This window comes from Ischnura elegans, chromosome 7, assembly GCF_921293095.1.
Source record: "Ischnura elegans chromosome 7, ioIscEleg1.1, whole genome shotgun sequence".
Lineage (NCBI taxonomy): Eukaryota > Metazoa > Arthropoda > Insecta > Odonata > Coenagrionidae > Ischnura > Ischnura elegans.
The window spans coordinates 13490899-13513613 of NC_060252.1; the positions used below are offsets into that span (position 1 = coordinate 13490899).

At 37.3% G+C, this 22715-nt stretch overlaps 1 protein-coding gene across 3 annotated transcripts in view; it reads left to right on the forward strand.

Moving 5' to 3' along the window:
* The window catches only part of LOC124162914 (teneurin-m), a 343415-nt gene extending 322341 nt beyond the window's left edge, over positions 1-21074 (forward strand). For all 3 annotated transcript variants that reach the window (XM_046539642.1, XM_046539643.1, XM_046539644.1), the window contains 20 exons: positions 134-411; positions 944-1160; positions 2467-2661; positions 3999-4208; positions 4301-4409; positions 4805-5031; positions 5431-5638; positions 6454-6480; positions 7028-7244; positions 8015-8191; positions 8388-8623; positions 8923-9095; positions 10169-10418; positions 10822-11057; positions 11430-11587; positions 13538-14579; positions 15082-15484; positions 16324-16501; positions 16592-18191; positions 18729-21074. In XM_046539642.1, the coding sequence (XP_046395598.1) occupies positions 134-411; positions 944-1160; positions 2467-2661; positions 3999-4208; positions 4301-4409; positions 4805-5031; positions 5431-5638; positions 6454-6480; positions 7028-7244; positions 8015-8191; positions 8388-8623; positions 8923-9095; positions 10169-10418; positions 10822-11057; positions 11430-11587; positions 13538-14579; positions 15082-15484; positions 16324-16501; positions 16592-18191; positions 18729-19654 (7067 nt within the window). In that variant the 3' untranslated portion in view covers positions 19655-21074. The remainder of the gene's footprint in view (positions 1-133; positions 412-943; positions 1161-2466; positions 2662-3998; positions 4209-4300; positions 4410-4804; positions 5032-5430; positions 5639-6453; positions 6481-7027; positions 7245-8014; positions 8192-8387; positions 8624-8922; positions 9096-10168; positions 10419-10821; positions 11058-11429; positions 11588-13537; positions 14580-15081; positions 15485-16323; positions 16502-16591; positions 18192-18728) is intronic.
* Positions 21075-22715: the final 1641 nt, after the last annotated feature.

Genomic DNA, 22715 nt, shown 5'->3' on the forward strand with positions numbered 1-22715 from the left:
TTGGCTCACTAATTAACATAAAAGTAATCTTAGCTACAATGGAATATGATCAAGTTTTCTACGCCATCACATTGAACTAGTTGGATGGACATTTTATAAAGCCAATATTCTAACATTTCTCTTTACTTTCTAGGAGCTAAAACATTTCCAGCTAGGACTTTTCCTCCTGATGGAACAACCTTCTCTCAAATATCACTGGGGCAAAAATTATCCAAGGAAGTTCCTCCGTATGGTTATTGGAATATGCAGTTCTACCAATCAGAAGCAGCTTATGTGAAATTCGACTACAACATTCCGAGGGGTGCCAGCATAGGGGTGTATGCTCGAAGGAATGCTCTCCCCACTCACACTCAATATGACTTATTGGAAGTATTAAGTGGATTCAAAGCAAGAAACAAGAGAGGTTCATCAGTAAGTACTTTTCAGATGTGAAAAAATATTGATAAACTATTATCTAATACACATTTGAAGAGCCATAATAGCCATTAGCAAAGCTAAAGGAATGTAAGTGGGTATTTTAGTCCATTAGTCCCCAAAAAAACAACCCTAATACATGATCAGAAAGTTTTTCAAATAGTATGTAGGTATGGCTGTGATTATAATGATATTCTGAGAGAATAACCATCAGTGACATTTTTTCATACCTACATATTTAGAATCAGACTCTCTTTATTGCTCTGTCCCATATTGTCTACTTTGGGTTTTGCTCCAAGACTGTACAAAGGACTCTAGTTGCTCAAGAGTTAGGAGTAATTGGATATATTAAAATCTTTTTATGCATTTTTCATTCTCTCAGATTACCCATATGTTTCGCCACTGATGTTAACTCTGCTCATTGCTCATGGCAGAAGGCGGCAGCACATGTATCTCTATTGTTGTATCTTTACATATTTGTGACTTGAAATATACTCCGTGATATCATTACAAACTTCTACATCCACAGGCTAATGTAAAGAAGGAAGTTACCCATTATATGGAACAAGGTCACTGGTTTCTGTCACTCTACAACGATGATGGAGATCCACAGGATGTTACATTTGTGGCTATGATTGCTGAGGACATGACGGAGAATTGCCCTAATGGCTGCAATGGAAACGGCGAATGCTTACTTGGCCATTGTCAGTGCAATCCCGGTTTTGGTGGAGAAGACTGTAGTGAGAGTAAGTGTCCACCATACATTTTCATTATTTTGAGATCATTTCAGGATTCAAATTCTTGACTTGACCTTGCAAGAAAAATGCTATTTTTAGATCTCAAATTATAACCTTAACATTGCATTGGTGCTTTAACATGGCTTGTTACCTCATTATGCATACCTTGTCAGAAATTCAAAAGTGCAATACACATGTACTAACATTTGCATGTTGGGCCAGAAAATAGAAATTTTCTGTTTTTAAGGAGCCATCTAATCTTAGTTACTTTACATCTATAGTGTGTCTGGTTAAAGTCTGTGTCAGATAAAATAGATATCAGTGCATATTTCCAGGCTAAATCTCAATGGTCAATTTATCTCTAAATATTGAGTGAAATTTAACGATAAATCTAATCACCATTATCTAATTAATTACATATATCATCACTGTTCTATTATGATGTGAATTAAAGTTTTAAAAAATTAACATATATTAATCAAGATGCATAATCACCCACTTTGATTACTTCCTGAGTAAGAGCTTATGAGCCTCCTCTTGATGATCATTAGCTTTATATAATCATCCATCTCTGACCCAATTAATAACATAAAAATATCCATTTTAATTTTAAAATAATTTACAAAAAAATTCCAATATTTTCTTATATAATCTCTTTCATACGATCTTTATGCTGTGTGAACCATTAGTTCATTTGTGGAAGTTTTCCTTGCAGTTATCAATAAAAATTTGTCGTCTAAATTTTTTAATAAAATTGAAAACCTGTTAAATTTTTGATAAAATTATTCTCCAATGAATAATAGCCATTAATACAATTTCAAAATTTGAATAAACATTAAAGTAGTTGACATTCTTTTGTGCTACTTTTGGTGAAATACAGCCATTGCTTATACATGTACATATTTATACCTGGGAGCATAGAATGTCTGTCTTTCAAATGATAGAAAAATGTGGGCAATTTTGGAAAGTTAATTTTGTGACGGACTGGCATTAAAGTCATTAACTTATTACTCTTGTTGCTATCTAAAGAATTTCTCTCAGTGCTTGTAATTTTTCGAATACCATGAATAATATTGTATTATCCTACAATGGTAAACATTGGTCTTAAATCTAATTTTTCAATCAGAGGTTAAACAGTTTAAAATTCTGTTCGCTCACGCATTTAATTGTCCACATAGTAATATGGTAATTTCTAGTCCCTCAAAGCATTCTTTAAAATGTGAAAGAGAATGTTGCTAGATATGTGGTTAGATGCTGCCTGTCTGGGAGATTGCAATGCATGCTAAATGGGAAAGTGCTTTGGGATGGTTTGTAGGCGTTTGCCCAGTGCTCTGCAGTCAACGTGGTGAATACATAAATGGAGAGTGCCAATGCAACCCAGGATGGAAAGGCAAGGAGTGCAGCCTCCGGCATGATGAATGTGAAGCCCCCGATTGCAATGGCCACGGTCATTGCACCAATGGGAAGTGTGCATGCGTTCGTGGTTACAAGGGAAAATTCTGCGAAGAGGGTGAGCATAATTTATCGTCTCAGTTATTCATACACTTTGGTTGGCAAATATATGTTTCAACTCATCTCAAAATTTGGCTTTGCTATTAACCATAGAATGCCCATAGAAACAATGCCTGATTTTACCATAGATAGCTTGCTGGTTGTCTTTGTTTTCTTTCATCTCGTTAATTATGACATGTCTCTTATGGATAAGAGCAATATTTTTTCAAGTCTGGCAATTATCCAATAAGTTTTTCCATTTTTTAATTAAAAAATCCGTGAGTTTTTTTACAAAGAAAGTGATGATCCCATAAAATTATGCAGAATATGATTTTGATGGGTGAAGCCTTCAGACACCCCCAAAACCAAAATCCTCGAAAGTGCAAGGTGGTGTAGGGAAGGAAACTGTCCCCCTATCCCAAATGAGTGGATTTCACTCACCTGTGTTTTCACCTACCTTCACCTCTCCAAACCATTCTTCATGCTGAGCGAGGGAGGGATCATTGCAAATATAATATGCATACATATATTTTATTTTAATGCAGTAATATTTTTGTGTATAATATCTTCTGACTGTTTCCGATCTGAAGATGTGTAAATGTGAAGCATTACAAAAATATCTATCCCATAAATTTTGTGCTATTGGCTTGATATAAACATTTTGCAACTTTTCATGAATCCAGTCTGATAATTTAATGAAAATGTAACCTTAACGTCATTTTCATTTCCAAGAGCAAGGGCAGGACTTGAGCTAATGCAGAAGGAACCATATTATTCTCAATTAATGGCTATCTCACCCTGTCCATCAGGTTCAGAATGCATAGTACCTATTTTGGGGGGGCCACTCTTCCATGTCCATATCTTTCCTTTGTCCCTAAGGTTGAATATCATGATTTTTATTTTGAAGGTCTGATGATTTTTATCCTGTATTTTAAGACTCAAAAAAATTATGATTAAATATTTTCTGAAAAATACCTAATGATTATGGGCTCAAAGTAAATTAAAGAATAAAATTTTCAGTAATCATGGACACTCTCATAATCATCTGAAAATCTTACAATATTATGCTCAGTAGAACACTGCTGTTTTCATGCATTCATGTATGCACATGAGATGATTGTGAAGATAAGAGAATAAAATAGGGAATAGAAAAGGGAGATGAGGGATAAGGAAGATAAGAGTCGGTTGAGAAGATAAGGGAAGAGATTTTTTGTGGTATTTTCTATTTTTCAGCACCATCAACGATAGATTGAATTCTATCCAATTAATTTGATTTAATTTCTTGGGTTATCTCCTAAGATTTGACCAAACCAGCCAGCCAGTAAGAGTAACTTAGTGTTTTTTTACGAATTTCAGTGGATTGTCCTCATCCGAATTGCTCGGGGCATGGGTTTTGTGTGGAGGGGACATGTGTGTGCAAGAAGGGATGGAAAGGGGTTGATTGCAGCCAAACAGACAATGAAGCTTTGCAGTGTCTTCCAGACTGTTCAGGCCATGGAAAATTTGATCTCGATACTCAGTCATGTCAGTGTGAGCCCATGTGGTCGGGCGACGACTGTTCAAGAGGTATGTTCTCATGAATTTGCTTTTTGTCTCCAGAAAATGAAATCATAGAAGATTCAACTAATTTTGATGACAATGATGATTATATTTTACAGAACTCTGTGATTTAGACTGTGGTCCTCATGGCCACTGTGTTGGTGATGCCTGCATGTGCCAGAATGGGTGGTCTGGAGAATACTGCAACATGAAACAATGTGATCCAAGGTGAGTAAACAAGAGATAGGGTCTTGCTGCACCAAAAATGCCTGCTCCTTACAATATCATGATTTTTTTTATGCCTTCTAAGGTTGCAAAATTGCTTCAAATTTATATCCTACAATAAACAAAACTATATTTAGATATTTATCATTTTCACAAGAAATTGAAATTATTCAGTGAAAACTTTCCTGCTATGTGTAACATTAGAAACATTATTGGAGTATCCTGCAGTTACTTTTTGTGCAAAATTTTGATGACTAGGTAACATCAAGGAGTCAAATTCTGTTGAAAAATAAATTCTACATGATAATATTTTCATCCAACTTTCCTCTAGGGAGCAAGATGACGATATTAGAAATTCTCATCATTCATTAACCTGTTTATCTTATCTGCTATTTCAGATGCAATGACCATGGACAATGTAAAAATGGGACATGCTTGTGTGTGTCTGGATGGAACGGCCGTCATTGCACCCTGGAAGGATGTCCTGATGGCTGTAATGGGCATGGGCAATGCCGTTTTGGTTATGATGGTGCTTGGGAATGCAGATGTTATGACGGTTGGGATGGACCAGCATGTAACATTCCTCTGGAACAGAACTGTAATGATGGAAGAGACAATGATAAAGGTAATGGTTAATCTTATTTTATTAATAATTATTCTATATTAATTATTTATTAAATATTAATCTTAATTATTATTCTTCCTAGAAAAGTTTACTTCATTGTCCATTCTATGTATACGGGTGTAGGAAGAGGGTTAGAGGGGGAGGGGGCCCTTACACTTCTGTAAGGATCTCCCCTCCCTTAGAAACTCGACCAATTGAAATTGAGGCAGGCATGCTTTACACAGCCACTGGCTTTCCAAATTATCCAAAATTTCATCAGAAATTAGGCTTATTTACAGTTCTGATAAGGCTAAATTAAAAAAAAATATTGGGGGAAAAATACTGCATTCTGATGTGGGCATTAAATTAATTAATTCCTTGGATGGAGCTATATTAATTGTATTTCATGATTTTTTTCAGATGGCCTCGTTGATTGCGAAGATCCAGAATGTTGCTCCAATCATTTATGCAGAAGTAGCCAGCTTTGTGTTTCAGCTCCCAAGCCAATAGACATTTTACTCCGCAAACAGCCTCCTGCAATCACAGCATCATTTTTTGAGAGGATGAAATTTCTGATTGAGGAAGGAAGTTTGCAGAACTATGCAAAACAAGAATCATTCAATGAAAGGTGAGTTCATGTAATCTTGTAGCAAATCTTGTACCACCGTGTCGTCATGAATGAACTGATCATATTCTGTCTGCCCACCTGAAGAGTATTTTCTCTGACTCCTTCTGTCTCACTGTCATTTCAAATTTTGACTTGTTAAATATTAATTTTTGTTAAGTGTGGTGCCCCATGTCAAACAAATACCCTATTTGTGACTCTTAAAATCAAGCAGTAGCAGGTGTGTGCTTGAGAAAGTAAAATGGTGTTCGAATTTTTTGATGAAAGTATTACATCAAAACTATGGTAATACCAAAAGTCAAACATTTTGACTACTTGCTCTTGATATAAATATTATGTTATTAAGTACATGAGGGAATTATGTGTTTGATTACTAATGAAAAGTATTTGGGTCTTTATAATCATTAGCACACTCCTGCATCAATGCAAGTAGAGTGTAATTTGGCTTAAAAAAATGAAAGAAGAAATGTTTCATGTCATTAAATATGTTTTTATGCTGCATTTTTTTGTGAAATCCGTTATGAGGTTTATTCTGCATGCTTTTGTAAAGCCCATTGAATATGTTCAACTTGTCCTCTGTGAGTGTGTTATGGTTTTCTTTTAAAAATTCAGTTTTTTGAGCCAAAATGATTTGTGAAAACCTCTCCCCTCCACTTGTGTCCACGTCAAATAGAAAGCTACCAATTCCACATAATCCTGAGCAAGGTGCACTAAAAACCCTCTCTTTGAACCCTCATGTTGTGATGGCTTTGCTATGTTACATGGGTATTCATGTTGTTAACTTTGTGGGCTTCTGTTTCTCTTTGTGCTGCTCTCAGTGTATTTTGGAACCACTTCAATACGAGGTAAGAGAAAACAGAAAAAAAGCAAATGCTCATTCGTTGTAGAATGTGGTTGGGCATGATTGTATACCCATTTTTATGTTCTTTTGGACTTAAGTTATTTGTAGTGTTTTTAAGTTTATTCACCTTATTTTCTTGTGTGTGTTCCCTTGCATTATTACGCCAGATCCTGATTTGCTGTCCCATGCTTGTTCAGTAGTAATTGGCTGATGTAGTCTGTGTTGTTTGTGGTGTCCACAAAATACCCCTTGATATAAATAGAAAAGTAAATTCTTTTCTCAAGTCTGACTCAGTTTTCTAAGTGTCAAAGCATACATTTTTGACAACCAAAGAATTCATGTTTCAAAAATTATATTTCAATTTTATTTCTTTTATAAATCAATAAATTTATATGAGTGCAATGGATGTGTTTCTTCATTAGCTATTCAGTTTTGATCTTAAATCACAACAAGAATTGAATCCCAAAGGACATTGTGCTTGGTGTGTAGTTCTTAGTCCAATGAATTTTAAATTATTATCTTTCATCTATATGTTGGTTTCTTTTTAACAGTCGAACTGCAGTGGTACGTGGTCGAGTGGTCACTCCAACGAAAATGGGTCTAATGGGAGTTCGTGTTAGCACAAGTACTCCGCTTGAAGGCTTCACACTGACTCGAGACGATGGTTGGTTTGATCTGCTGGTGAATGGTGGTGGGGCTGTGACACTTCAGTTTGGAAGGAGTCCTTTCCGCCCTCAGAGCCAAATTGTGAACGTTCCGTGGAATGAGGTAGTGACATTAAGCTATTCAATAGTAGTGGGGCAACATTTGAGCATTAACACATTCAGTGTAGACCATGGCCATTGATGTGGTCTTTCCTTTTTGCGTCCTCTGTTCTGTACCCTGTTGAAAATGAATTCCAGATTTGAAATGTGGCTTTAGGGAATATGTTGTTTTCATGGCAATAGTTGGGAACAATTGGAGAACAGATCAGTGATGCATGGAAATGATATGGTAGCCAAGTGTATTGAGCTTCTGATTGGAGGATCCCCAGTCCATATCCGGAATGAAGCCTTTGGACACTCTTAAATAAAATTCCTTTAAGTCTGAGGTGGTCCAGGGAAATTAACTTACCACCGTAGCCTGACTGTGCACAATTTACACACTTGTGGCTGCGATTTCCACTTCTAATTCATATCTGTTCCACATCTCAACTGAATAGTTTCAGATTTGATTTTAGCTGGGAATAAGCTGGAAATTTTTGATACAATATATCCTAGAAACTTTCTTCCCTACGTCTCCATTACTTTTGCTCCCCCATCATGGTACTATTTGTCATGGTTTTACCTAATCTTCTATTGTGCGCAGTTCATTTCAATTTTGCATTTCATGCTCATTTTGAACTCTCAAAGAAAGGTTGGACTCAATTTTTGGTATAAGCTTGAAACTCTTAATCTGCATTGAATGTGTTAATCATTTCTTTATTTGAAAATCATTAAATCTGTTTTTTTGATAAATTTATGCTCAATGTATAAATCATCTTTGCTTTTTTCGTACAGGTTGTGATAATTGATGCCATTGTAATGGTGACTGGTGATGAAAAGCCTCAACCTCCAGTAGCACAAGCTTGTGAGTCCCATGACTACGACCTAATGATGCCAGTGGTGCTTGCCACATGGAAGCATGGTTTTCAAGGAGCATGCCCTGATAAAAGTGCTATTTTGGCTGAATCCCAGGTATGCACTCAAACCTATTTTATAGATCTCATATTTAATGTTTATCTAATATTTTATTTGCTCCATTATTTTCAAATGGTTATACCCCTAGCAAAATCTAACACCCCCAACTCTACCTTTTACCTCAGCTAAACTTTTTGTTTAAGGGAAAAGAATGCTATTTTTAAACTTGAAATTCGTTTCCATTTTGTAACAGGTGGTCCAAGAAAGTCTCCAAATACCTGGAACTGGTCTCCATTTAGTTTACCATAGTTCTAGAGCCACTGGATATTTATCAACTATCCAACTTCAACTAACCCCTGACACTATACCAGCCACACTAAAGTTGGTTCACCTTAGAATTACAATAGAGGGAATTCTCTTTGAGAAGACCTTTGAAGCAGATCCTGATATAAAATTCACCTATGCATGGAATAGGTTGAATGTGTACAGGTATGTACTTGTAATTAATACATATTCATATTTAAGCATGCTAGAAAAAAGTCATTTATCACTTCAGTGGCATTTAGCAACTTTTCCGATCCTGATCATTCAAAAAATAGCCTTGAGCTCTTATGTCCAAATATTCCACGCTGAATGTTAGCCTCCAGTATAGTGTTTTGATCTATTTAGAAATTTATAATGGAAAAGCTATTGGAGTGAAGTGGTTTAACCTGACTTCATAAATAAAATGAGGGAAGATTCATTAGTCCATGATTTAAAAATTGTATTATTGCAAATCAATTTTTCAGGCAAAGAGTTTATGGTGTTACGACAGCCATGGTTAAAGTTGGCTATGAATACAATGACTGCAAAGACATCATATGGGATGTCCAAACGACAAAACTCAGTGGGCATGACATGAGCATATCTGAGGTTGGAGGCTGGAATTTGGATATTCACCACAGATACAACTTCCATGAAGGTGAGAAACTAGATTATACATTATTATTGCAAGTACATACTGTGTGAAAAAATTTATCATAAGAAAATAATTACAGGAAGCCAACAAGGTTAAGTGATCACAAATTTTAGGCCGTTGAATACTTCAATGGTCATGATTGTTGAGCTATTTTTTTATGTTTCTCCCATTCAAATAATGCAACTCTATGATGAACATTATGATGAACTGGCTTTGAATTTTTACCGTGATAGATTGATTGCACAAAACTTTGGAAATTTTTTCTCGTTGATGGATTTAACCCATTTGCTGTTGAACCAAGCTTCTGAACCCAGTGGTTTTTGGGGATGTTTGAGGGGGGTTTTGGGGGATAAACCCCCCCCCCCCAGAGATCAGAGAAATTTTTTAGTTTAATCCATTTTATTTTATTGGATTGATATGACTAATAGAATAGTGTAAGGATTATTACATATCCTTCAGAAAGCCGTAAAACTCACCATTTTGAACCATTTATCTTAAAATTCCACAATTTATTAACCTCGCACCTACTGCTTATCTTGGTGGGTATTCCATACCCCCACACACCCCGGTATTAGCTGCACCTAATCCCCTCCCCCAGCCTTAATTCCTTGCTGCGCCCCTGTCTGAACCAGCTCCAGAAACTGAAATGTGAGAGTGTTAAACATTTAAAAGGGACCAATACAACAATTGGTGGTGGAGAGGCTAAATTACCTCAAAAATTGCAAAATGTGTTGTGCAGTTTTAGATCATTTTTTCATAGATCATCATATTCAACAAATATTTCATCATTCTAAATGAAAGTTACTAAAGCACGTTAATCAATGTGCCTACTGCTGGTGCCAGATCGAGACTGTTATAATGGACATGCTGAAGCAGTCGCATTTTAGAAGTGTTTTTTTTTTGTCAGTAATGGCCTTCATATTTCATGCATCTCTGAAATTTAGAATGCATTTAAGATTGATGTTATTACTTTTAATGATTGAAAATCATTTGTGTTTTGCTGTTTAAAATATGTGTGGTATCTGCTTAGGAAGTCACAATTCTGTAATGTAAATGCCAACCTTTTCTCATTTCAGGAATTCTTCAAAAAGGTGATGGGTCCAATATATACCTCAAACACAAGCCCAGAGTAATTCTGACTGCGATGGGAAATGGCCACCAGCGACCTCTTGACTGTTATGATTGTGATGGCCAAGCTTCAAAGCAAAGGCTTCTTGCCCCAGTTGCCCTCACCGCCTCTGCTGACGGCTCCATCTTTGTGGGGGATTTCAACTTGGTGCGGCGAATATTGACTGATGGAACAGTCAGAACTGTTGTTCGCCTCAAGTACGTATTCATAATTTCTAGGCACTAAGAGCATATCTGGGATCAAAACTGGGGACGGGAAGGGTGGCCGTAGTTGTGACATTTCAGCATAGAAAAGGCGAATGAAACTTAAATTTCAAGAATATTTTACATAATTATATCATAGCAGTCATTACAAGTTTTTGCTTAAAAATTTTCAATTATAATTCTAGATGCATTTTTACTAATATTATTTTCATGGGTTAGAAGAAAACTTGTTCATAACTATATAACCTTTTTTTTTGTATGAATGTGTAAGGAGGCATTTGCCCCTCTCCCCTCACCTTCAGTGGGTATGCGTATGATAAATGCCTTCATCATGATTATGTGCTTTTTTAAATTTTGTACTTGTATTCATAGTTCTAATTCTTGGCTATTTCCACAGCGCCACTCGTGTGTCGTACCGCTACCATTTGGCGCTAAGTCCATTGGATGGCATCCTCTACATATCTGACCCTGAATCTCATCAAATAATTCGTGTAAGGAATATTGATGACTACTCTGACCCAGATCACAATTGGGAACCCGCTGTGGGATCTGGAGAAAGGTGTCTTCCTGGTGATGAGGCTCATTGTGGAGACGGTGCTTTGGCAAGAGATGCAAAGTTAGCCTATCCAAAAGGTAAGGGTGGAAGAAAGAAAATTTTTTTACTCTTAGTCATTATGTAATACATTTGTTACCCATGCTATACAGATGAGACATAGGTATAGTTATCTATGTTTATCCTGGAAGAAAAAAGAATACCAATTTAGCTTAATTTTTAGACTACTGTGTTATTGAGAAAACAATTGTTCATGGTGAATTATGAATACATATCATGATTATAATTGAACCACATTTTTCTGTGATTCCCTATGAAATGAAACTGCTGTTTTCTTATCTTCCCAAAAATTTCATGTGGAATTTTTACTGCAAATAAGCTTTCCATAGTATTAGAATGAACTTTTTAATCTTCTTTTCTAACCTGTATGTTCTTTTTTGCTTTTAAAACAGGTGTCGCAGTGTCTTCAGACAATGTTGTCTATTTTGCGGATGGAACAAATATACGAATGGTTGATAGGGATGGCATAGTGACCACAGTCATTGGCAACCATATGCACAAAGCTCACTGGAAACCAATACCTTGTGAGGGCACGTTGAATGTAGAAGAGGTAAGTCTTACATAAATTGGTTTTAGAATTCATTCCTTTACCTCACATTAAGCCGTGATGCAGACTACTATGTGCTAGGATGAATTGAATTAGTCAATCTGATTAGCCAAGTAAATTTTTTTAAAAATATGAATGAATTGATGAATTAAGGTTTGGCATGGTGGAAATTTTGTACATTCATTATGTAGGATAAATATTTTTATTTTCATTAGAAACTTATTTAGATCATCAAACAGGTTTCACCGAAATGTGGTGTGATATTTTTGTAGCTCTGTGTCCTGCCACCTAAATGGCTATCCTGGCCATGCCCTTGGTCAGTGCAGATAATTATTTCGCAGAGTTGAAATGCATTGTGAGATCTAAAAAAATATCTGAGGAAAAAACAAAAATTTGTCCTTTCATCATGGGTAAAAACATGACTCCCATTCTACAACTGTATGTAAACTTTGCTGTCCTGTCTATTCCTTGTAATCCATCGCCATGCATTGCACTTGTGATGTGAAAAAAGCATACCAATAAGGATAACAAAAATTTGCCATCGTACCACTTCAAGTAAAAGTAAACTTATGATTGTGGCGTATTGTATTGTATTGATAGCTTAACCCTTTTGCACCGGACGTCTGGTGGAGCCAACGGGCATTTTCATACGCAGAACACCTGACATCGGGTATAGCTGTCGTGGATTTTTCAATGCAAACGACCAGATGTCGGCTCTGGCCAATGCGAGGGAAGGGAAGTGACTGATGCATTCAAGCCCAGCCTAAGACCCAGCTTAGCAAGTCCTTAGGGTCACTTCTAGGCAATAAAGCCCGACTCTCCCACTCATTTATTACCATCCTCACCGCAGGAATCCGTTGCATAGTAGTTATGTTTTCAATAGTTTTTTCAGTGACATGTTTTATTACATACTACTATGTTTTTATACTTTGAAATGAATTCTTCGTTTTGTTCTGTGCCCATGCAATTTTTAAACGGAATTTTAGTGTTACAAATAACTGTCTTCCGGACTTAGTCTTATTACCTTATATTTACTAACTTTGTTGTTATTAACGCTAGAAACCCACTTAAAATACCACAATGCTTAAAAAAACGTTAGTAATTCTTTTAGAAGAGTAAATGATTTAAAATCAACTAAATGGTTTGGTTGAAAAAAACACTGGTAACGCAATAAGTTGACCGTGGATTCGTGCTATGATAGGGTTGGAGGGTGAAGTCCAGTGGCTGGGGTAAGGGACGGGTGCCCCGTTGAGCTGAGCCCCAAATCTGAGGGGCGAAAATACCCAGGCAACTCACCCCCAAAAAAGAGCTCCGTACAGAGAGGTTTAAAATATTCTTATGCTACTCGTAGCACGAAAACATTTTTCTATTGTAGGCGCCGGCAGGAAAGGGTTAAAATTCTTAAAATAAATATGAAAAAACAAAAAATTACCTTGTTCATCAAAATCAATACAGCTGTCGATCTGCTACTGCTTTGAGAACATTCATACCTCAGCATTGGCTAATTATTCAATACATTAAATCCCAGATTTACAAAGGATTTGATTTACAATGGATTTGGCATGTTATCTGAGCTAAATTTGCCTGAGCCTTTTTAAAATTTCAACTTACACCAATTTTATTTACCCTTGCACAATATTTCATCAATTATATATGTTAACAAAACACATTTTTGGTATATTTTTTTTACATTTATTGATGCTTTTTAAAACTGATACATACAAAACTGATTCAACATACAATCAAATTTGCCTTACAATCAATCCTTGGAAACAGATTAATATTGTAAAGTGAGGGTCTACTGTATTTGATTCTGATATTCAAGGTAAAGTTATAAGTATTCAAGCTCAATCTGTGTTTGAACTTGGAAAAAAGGTTTTTGACACATCTCTGAAAAAATAATAAAATAATGTGGAGTGTCCAACTAATTTTTGAAAAATTCTCTTCCCTTAGGTTCACTTGAGGTGGCCGACTGAGCTAGCTATCAATCCTTTAGATAACACCCTGCATATAATAGATGACCACATGATACTCCAGCTGACTCCGGACGGTCGAGTGAAGGTGGTGGCTGGCAGGCCCTTGCACTGCCCATCCCCTGCAGGAAGCTACGGAACGGAGCTAGCCACCCATGCCACATTGGTCATGCCTCAGAGCATTGCTTTTGGACCTAACGGAGATCTTTATGTTGCCGAGAGTGACTCCCAAAGGATCAACCGAGTGCGAGTGATTGGAACCGATGGCAAAATCTTCCATTACGCTGGTGCTGAGTCCAAGTGCAATTGTTTGGATCGAGGCTGTGATTGCTTCGATGAGGACCACTTCCTCGCAGCCACATCCAAGTTCAACACAATTTCTTCGATCGCTGTCACTCCAGATGGTATTCTACACATTGGGGACCAAGCTAACTATAGAATACGTTCAGTGGTGTCTAGTATCCCAGAATCGAACCAAGCCAGAGAGTATGAAATATTCTCTCCTGAGACACAAGAAATATATGTATTCAATAGGTTTGGTCAGCACATTGCCACAAAGAATATACTGACTGGAGAGACATCATACCTTTTTACTTACAATGTCAATACGAGCAATGGGAAATTGAGCACCGTCACAGATGCTGCTGGAAACAAGGTCTTCCTTCTAAGAGATTACTCTAGTCAAGTCAACTCGATTGAGAATACTAAAGGGCAAAAGTGTAGGCTTAGAATGTCTAGGATGAGAATGCTTCATGAGCTTTCCACTCCTGACAATTATAATGTGACATTTGATTACCATGGTTCTACTGGACTTCTCAAAACAAAGTTAGACAGTACAGGAAGGAGTTACGTGTATAACTATGATGAGTTTGGCCGACTGACGAGAGCAATCACCCCAACTGGACAAGTCATCAATCTATCCTTTGATCTTAGCATCAAGGGTGCAACAGTTAAGGTGGCTTATGGAGATGAAAAGGCTGTAGCAATGCTCATCAAGGGATCAACTGTGATAACGAAAAATGGTGAGTGCTCATTCAAGTTTTATACTTTTTTCAAGTTATCTCCTTTCAAATTTGAATGTATATTTACTTAAGCTCAAAGCCCCCTGGTTCATTATGGCTTTGGTAGATTCAAAGCCCCATGGAAAATGTTCAAGTCTTAGGTGTACCCCTCCAAATATATCCCTTGAAATGACTAATCATTCCCCTTAAAATTACAATATTCTCAGATGGATGGATATATTTCCTAATTCATGTGGCAAAATCTTCCATTACACTGGTGCTGAGTCCAAATGCAATTTTTTTGGATTGCAGCTATGACTGCTTTGATGAAGACCACTCATATTACAATTAAACTTTTATGAAATATAGTATCAAGTACATATCCAAAATTTCTCAGAAAAAGTATGAAAGTATCTAATCACTTAAAAAAGTAGTGGTGACATAATATGTGCTTCCCAATATCATGAGTCCCTCATTTCTATCTAGAGTATGTACCTATGATCATTCTCTTTTTTCTTCTCAGGGAATGCAGAGCATGCTACCACCATTATGCCTGATGGGAGTACAGTTAGCACAACTCCATGGATGCATAGTATCAGCACAGACACCGTTGCCTACACTGTTTTATCAGATCTGGACCCAGTACTTGGAGAAAGCTTCCCAGTGCCTGCAAAGCAGAAGACTGAAATTGGGGGAGACCTGGCCAATCGCTTTGAGTGGAGGTATTTCCTTCGACGTGAAGGCAAAGGGAAGAAAAATAAACAAGTGGTCCAGATTGGCCGTAAGCTGAGGGTCAATGGCGAAAATCTATTGACTTTGGAGTATGATCGTGAGACTGGAACTGTGGCTGTGTTTATGGATGATCGTGTGGAGCTGCTGAATGTCACTTATGATCGATTGGCACGACCTGTGAAACTTGGACCAAGGTACGATTCTTGTAATGCATTATTGGACAAAACGTGGGCAGGTATACTGAGATTTAATGGAATCTTGTCGAATGAATGCATTTGTAATTCATTGGAGCCCATTGATCAATGTGTAAAGAAGGAAAAAATTGAAATTGGTAGTAATGATGAGCATCTTTCATCAAAACAAAACTTATTTAAACCTGGTTTTCAATCAAATCAACTGATTTTGGCATTATTTGGTGGATCGAAGCAATATCCGTGGTGGAACAAAAGCAAATTCAAAGTAATGCGCAAAATGTTGGTCTCCATAATGATGTTATACACAGCCGTTAAAAGAAGTCGACAGCATTAAAAAAGTTTGTGGAACAGTATATTGTTTGGTTTCGATTTTCAATGTTGATACATCACTGCCACATCAGGAAAAAATTGATCTCCCATTAAACAATTATATGTTTAATTTTATAGGTTGAGATAGATTGTAGGCTTGAAGATTCAATTTAGTTTTAGTGGATTTGTGAATTTTAGAATTGACCTGCTGCCAATAAAATAATTTTTGACTGTCTGAAGTCTGGTCTTGGTTCTAGTAACATCACTCTCAAATGTTATCTATCCTTCTACATAATTGCTTTCCAGTTTAGAGCTCCCAATCTAATTTAGTTTGTGACAATTTGCTCATCATTTCAATACCTTGTGATATTCTGCATTATGATTCTTTGACTCTTCATGAGTACAAGAAGGATAAGTCAATTATGTATAACCGAGCTGATCATCAAATTCATAGGTTTATCAAGTAAATTTTGCCACGTGATGCAAAGGTTATTTCAATAGAATTAAAAATATTTTGTCTTTATTTTCAGGAATGAAATTTTTGCCCCAGTTGAGCTGGCATATGATCGCTTTAGCCGCCTGACAAATTGGAAATGGGGAGATATTACTGAGACCTATGGTTTTGATCGAGCTGGAAGACTGTATGAAATTCGCTATGGAGATGGTACAGCTATGACCTATGCCTTCAAAGATATGTTCAGCAGTTTGGTAAGTATTTTTTTCACTTGGCATCATCTATGATTATTTGCTGTATGAGTTCTGAATGTAAAATTATTCTTTCTTTATTTTCCATTACAGCCCCTCAAAGTTACGACTCCTCGAGGCAGTGATTACTTCCTTATGTATGATGATGCAGGGGCTCTTCAGTCATTAACCACTCCTCGGGGCCACATTCATGCATTTTCCCTGCAAACATCATTAGGGTTCTTCAAATATCAGTACTTCTCTCCGATGAATCGCCATCCATATGAAATTCTGTACAATGATGAGAGCCAGATCATCGCTAAAGTATATCCCCATCAAACTGGAAAAGTTGCTTATGTGTATGGCCAAAACAGAAAACTGGAGACCATTTTGTATGGTCTATCATCTATTCACTATGCATACCATGAAAATACTGGACTCATTAGGAATGTAGATGTGGTTGAGCCTAATTTTGAGATGAAGAAGGAGTTCAAGTACCATGCAGGAATACTTAAAGAAGAAAGATTTAAATTTGGCAGCAAGTCAGGGCTTGATAATGCTCACTTTAAGTACCAGTATGATGGCAATGCAAGAATTTCTGGTATTGATTTGGAAGTCAATGGGAAGGAGCTTAAGCCCATTAGAATGAAGTACAACCAGAACTTGGGAATGCTGGAGAGTGTGAGTGATCTGAGGATATATCGTAACACTTTCAATAGGTCTGTGATGCAGGATACCAGCAAACAGTTCTTCACCATCACTGATTATGACAAGCATGGGAGAATCAAGTCAGTTATGGTGAACATTAAATCTTTTGATGTATACCGACTGGAACTTGAGTATGATAAGCGCAACAGGATTAAGTCCCAGAAAATTATGATTGGGCAAAATTCAGTTGCTGATCGCTTTACCTACAATGCTGATGGTCATCTCCTGGAAGTGATTGGGAATGGGAACTGGAAGTATGTCTATGATGAGAATGGCAATGTTATTGGCATCATTGAGCATGGTGAGAAAATTACATTAGGATATGACAGTGGTGATCGAGTCGTTCAATATGGTGATGTGGAATTCAATGGCTACGATGGTCGTGGATTTGTTGTCAGGAGAGGGGAACAAAAGTATTACTACAATGCCTTGACTCAGCTCTCTCATGCTTTTGAAAAGGACAAGTTCCAGGTTTGGTACTTCTATGATGACAGAGGGAGACTTGTGTCTTGGCATGATGATCAAGGCAATGTCACTCAGTACTTTTATGGCAATCCAGCCATACCTGACTTGGTGTCTCACATCCACTTCCCCAAGACTGGAAAAACTTCTCGTCTTCTTTATGATGAAAGGAAGATGCTGGTCTCCATTGAGACTGCTGAGAGTAGGTTCTACGTTGCCACTGATCAGAATGGTTCTCCCCTTGCTGTTTTTGACATGTCCGGTAATATTATCAAAGAAATTCACCGCACTCCATTTGGTAAAGTGGTTAAAGACACTAACCCTGGCTTCTATTTGCCTGTGGATTTCCAAGGAGGGCTTTTGGACATTCATACTGGTTTAGTGTTTATAAACCAGAGACTTTATGATCCTGTTGTCGGCCAGTGGATTACACCTGCATGGGAGGAATTGGCTAACAAACTTACTACTCCAACAGACGTGTTCATCTACAGGTTCCACAACAATGACCCCATCAACCCTCTCAACAAAGTTAATTACATGACAGGTAAGAATCATTTTACATATTTTTCATTTTATAAAATTAAACTATCACTTAAAGATTTTTATATTTATTACTTTCTAAATAAAATAATAAAAAAACTGAAACTTCAATGTGCATTACTTTCTGCGAAAAAAATTCTCTTATCTTGCATTTAATTTATCATAAAAGGTTATCATACGTCATATGTTTCAATCTATGGATGAACGTAATTCAGTTATAATTGCAGATACAAATAAATCTCAAAAGCATTTCATCAGGAATGCTTGGAACGTATACATAGCAGTCCTGACAAAGCCTTGTGTTATTTTTATGGTTGGGGCCCTTAAAAATTTGGTTGGCTGACAATTAAAAAATCATAATGCTGTTGTTCAAGAGTTGTTGCAATTAGCAGCCATTGCATCCAAAGATTAAATTCAACTTCATTATCTGTAGGCAACAATGAGCATATATTTAATGTAAAGATTTTAATAATTCCTGTAAATTGGTTGTGAGGATGGATTTTTTTAGATGAGATGCTAATTTTTGATTTTGTTCTTTCAGACTTGCACAGCTGGCTGAAGCTCTATGGATACAACGTGGAGACAATGTTAGGGTCCAAGTACACTTCTCAGACAGTATATCATCCCAGTGCTGATATAAAATCTCCTCAATTGTCACCTGAATTTGGTGTAATATCTGGACTCCAGTGCATTGTGGAGAAAATTAATGAGAAATTCAGAGATCTAGGTTTTGTCCCTAAGCCATTACTTAAGCTGGAGCCTAAAACTAGGAACCTATTGCCTCGAGTTGCTTACCGCCGTGCTGTATTTGGTGAAGGTGTTTTAATATCACGAGTGGCAGGTCGTGCCATGGTTAGTGTTGTTGATGGTGTAAATGGAGTGGTTCAGGATGTGGTAACATCAGTATTCAACAATTCCTTCTTCCTTGACGTCCACCTGAATGTTCACAATCAAGATGTGTTCTATTTTGTCAAAGATAACATCTTGAAGATGAGGGATGATCAGGAAGAGTTGCGTAGGCTGGGAGGCATGTTCAATGTCTCCGCTCATGAGGTAGAAACTGGTGGTGCACGTTCCAGTGCCTCTGGCAATGAGCTGAGGCTGCATGGCCCTGATGCCGTGGTGTACATTCGCTATGGCACAGATGCCGAAGCTGAGCGGCGTCGAGTCCTGAAGCACGCCCACAAGAGGGCCGTTGAAAGAGCCTGGGAGGCGGAGAGGCAGCTCGTGGGGACTGGATTCCCTGGCAGCCACACTGAGTGGACGGAGGAGGAGCGCCGTGAGCTCTTGGCTAGGGGGGACGTGGAGGGTTATGAAGGACTAGATGCGCATGGGGTGCACAGGTATCCCATGCTTGCTGACGACCCCGGAAACATCTCCTTTGGTAAGCGTGATGGAGGAGGCCGTCGAAGGCGCCGGAAAAGTAAGCGATCCCGTACCCACCCCAGTGACATGTCTCTCTCGTGATTGCCAAGATTGTCTTTAATTGAGGTTCACTAAATGTTTGTCATTCATCAAGGTGAGTGACGTTAGGAGGGTGGCAATTTCCATGATACCGTGATCTCCCTTCATTACGCAAAGAAGTTAGGACTCACGTGTGAGATATAGCAAGAAGGAATATGATTTGTGAGGCCACATAGTGGTGTACCAATGTGGTTCTTATAATCCATGTCATCAAAACAGGGTAGTCACCAAACTATGATTTAAATAAAAAAAGCTTATGAATGTGAGTGAAAATGCTATAAACAGACCTAAATGCACTACACGCTGATGGTGGTTCATTCGTGAAAGACATCCAATTTGTGGTGTAATGATGCTGTGTTTGTATACTGAATTGTTTGTCTGTGTGGTGCAACATTAGAAACAGTGATGGATATTCTGTGCCATGCATTCATGTCAGTAAGTTCAGTGCTAAATGAGTGGGCTCAGAAGTGACATTCCTTGGTGATGCGAGTGGTGGAGACTCTTGACATGACCACTCTTGGTTAATTGTCCTCACACATTTTTAGCATGAATCCTCTCTTATGTGTCTGTGAATTGCATTGTTGCATAGCCCTCTGCAAGATGGTCATTTTTCCTTTTTTCCAAAAAAAGATATGGATTAACTGTATTGCACAGTGTTGCATTGAAAATGCATTTGGAAAGCTTTGAATTCATAGTTCAAAATACAGTTGTATAGACAAGCTATAATTGTGTAGCAGTTGATTTGACGGTTTCTTTTACGAGCCTTTATTTTATGGTGCTTTATTATACTCATTGTTCATTTGCTCTATGCATTTCTTGTTTTGTATGAATGTTATGTGATAGCTATTGAGAGTGGAGGTGCATTTTTTTATCCTGATGTTCCCCACGAAGCAATTTTCTGAGAGAATGGGATGTGTAAAAGTGTAGAGTGTCATTAATGTCTCCTTTGTTATATTATTTATGCACAAAAATTTTAAGCAATTTATTTTATTTGCATAAAAGTAATTTTTTAAAAAAGGGATAGACTGCTCATTGGCTAACCAAAAATACTATTTTTTCAAAGGTTGTTACCTGAAGAAAAAGCAATACTTATCTCATTTAATATGTGCAATGTTTGTCAAGAGCCCATTGAGGTGTAGGTAGCCAATTAGTTCTCTGAGGGCTTGTGAAGAAAATTGGATATTTAATACTTCCTGAACCCATATTCTACATTATAATCCCACCTTGGTGTATTTATTTAACCATACTGCCCATTTGTATAGGTCTCATAGAAGCGAGCCTCAGCTGAAAAAGCAGAGGCTGCAGCATATGTAAATAATGATGATTAATACAATGTCATCCATTGTATAGTTATGTTAATACTTAAAAACAGACAGGTACAACTATTAGAAATATTTAATAAAAGTAATTGCATTAAAAAATATACATTGTAAAAAACTTTATTTTAATGTCACAAACCCCAATCCTTATTTACAATGCATACAGCTACCATTCTCTGTTTCAGCATTTTCAAACTGAGGAGAAGAGAAGATTTACATTTGTCTAGAATCATATCAGTTTATCACTGCTTTTGTTATTGGTTTTGTCAGCCTTTTTGCCATGGAAGGATGAAGTGCTTGCATCTTATTTTCACAATCACGGGGTATCCATTAATTATGTGAGGTGTATAGGGGTGGAAGGTGTCATGCCAATTCTCACCTAATCTCACATGGGGGAGAGGATAGGTCCTGGCAAGTATCACACATTTTTTTACAAGAAACAGTGTAAAATTGTGATCTCAGTAACAGTGGCAGCTCGTGAGTCAAATGCTGGGGAGGCACACTTCACCGGGGGGGTCAAAATTTTTTAATATTTTGTGTATTTTAGTGAGTTTTTAAGGCCATCTAGGTATTAAATTTGTTTAATTTAAATTACTACAATTTAAATATTTATAATAATAAAATTTAAACCAAAACAAGGTGTTTTGCAACACTGCAGCACCAAGTAATCGCCAGATTATAATGTCGCCAGCCGTAGCAGCAATGTCAACTTACTAGATACGTCGCTCTGCGCATGCTCGGATGGCATCCCAAGACTTCCATAAGGCACAAGCTTAAACGCGTCATAGCACCAGCAGCCCCCACCTCTACCGCTCTTCATATAACTGCATGGCGATAGATTGGAACGTTCTGGCCAGCACCCCGTGGCTACAAATGCGAACTTCTCGCACTATTTTTGCGTGTTTTTCCTACTTTTTCGATGTATGCGATTTTGAAAAAAACACTTTGGTTAATTAGATGCATAAATATAAGTGCATGGGCATTTAATTTTTTTCCTTTTTCAAATCTTTGGGAGGGGCGGCGTCCGAGAGTCCTTTTGGGCCAGCCGCCACTGCTCAGTAATCTTAAATAGTAATCTTAACTAATCTTCAATAAAAATGATTAAACTAATTGTTTTTTATAAAGCCAATGCAATGAAGCATAGTTTCATGCATGTATTAATACCAGGGATGGTAAGTGAAAGTAAACAAATACTTTTCATTTTGATCCGCAGGGAAATGAAAATATGAGGCCTAGGTTTAGTTTGGTTCCCGCACTAAATTAAAATCACCAAGGAGTTTAGTTTCTACCCGGGATGAAACTTTACTCCCGAGAATGAAACTTAATTAATCAAAACTCCACTGCTCATGGATAAGTTTCGATCCCAGAAGTAAAGTGGAGGGGGACAGTGGCGCAGTGAGGGGAGGGTTTTGGGGGATAAACCCCCCCCCCCCCCCCAGAGCTCAGAGAAATTTTTAAGTTCTACGTTTTTAAGTTTTAAGTTAATTGTAGTAAGTTAAATCCCTTTTACCTAATTGGATTGATATTACTAATAGAATAGTGTAAGGATTAATAAAATATCCCTCAGAAAGCCATAAAACTCACCATTTTGAACCATTCATCTTAAAATTCTGCAATTTATTAATCTACGCACATACCGCTTATCCTGGTGGGTATTCCATACCCCCACACACATATTTAGTAGCACCTAAACCCCCCAGCCTTAATTCCTAGCTGCGTCCCTGGAGGGAATAGTTTCAAAGTAA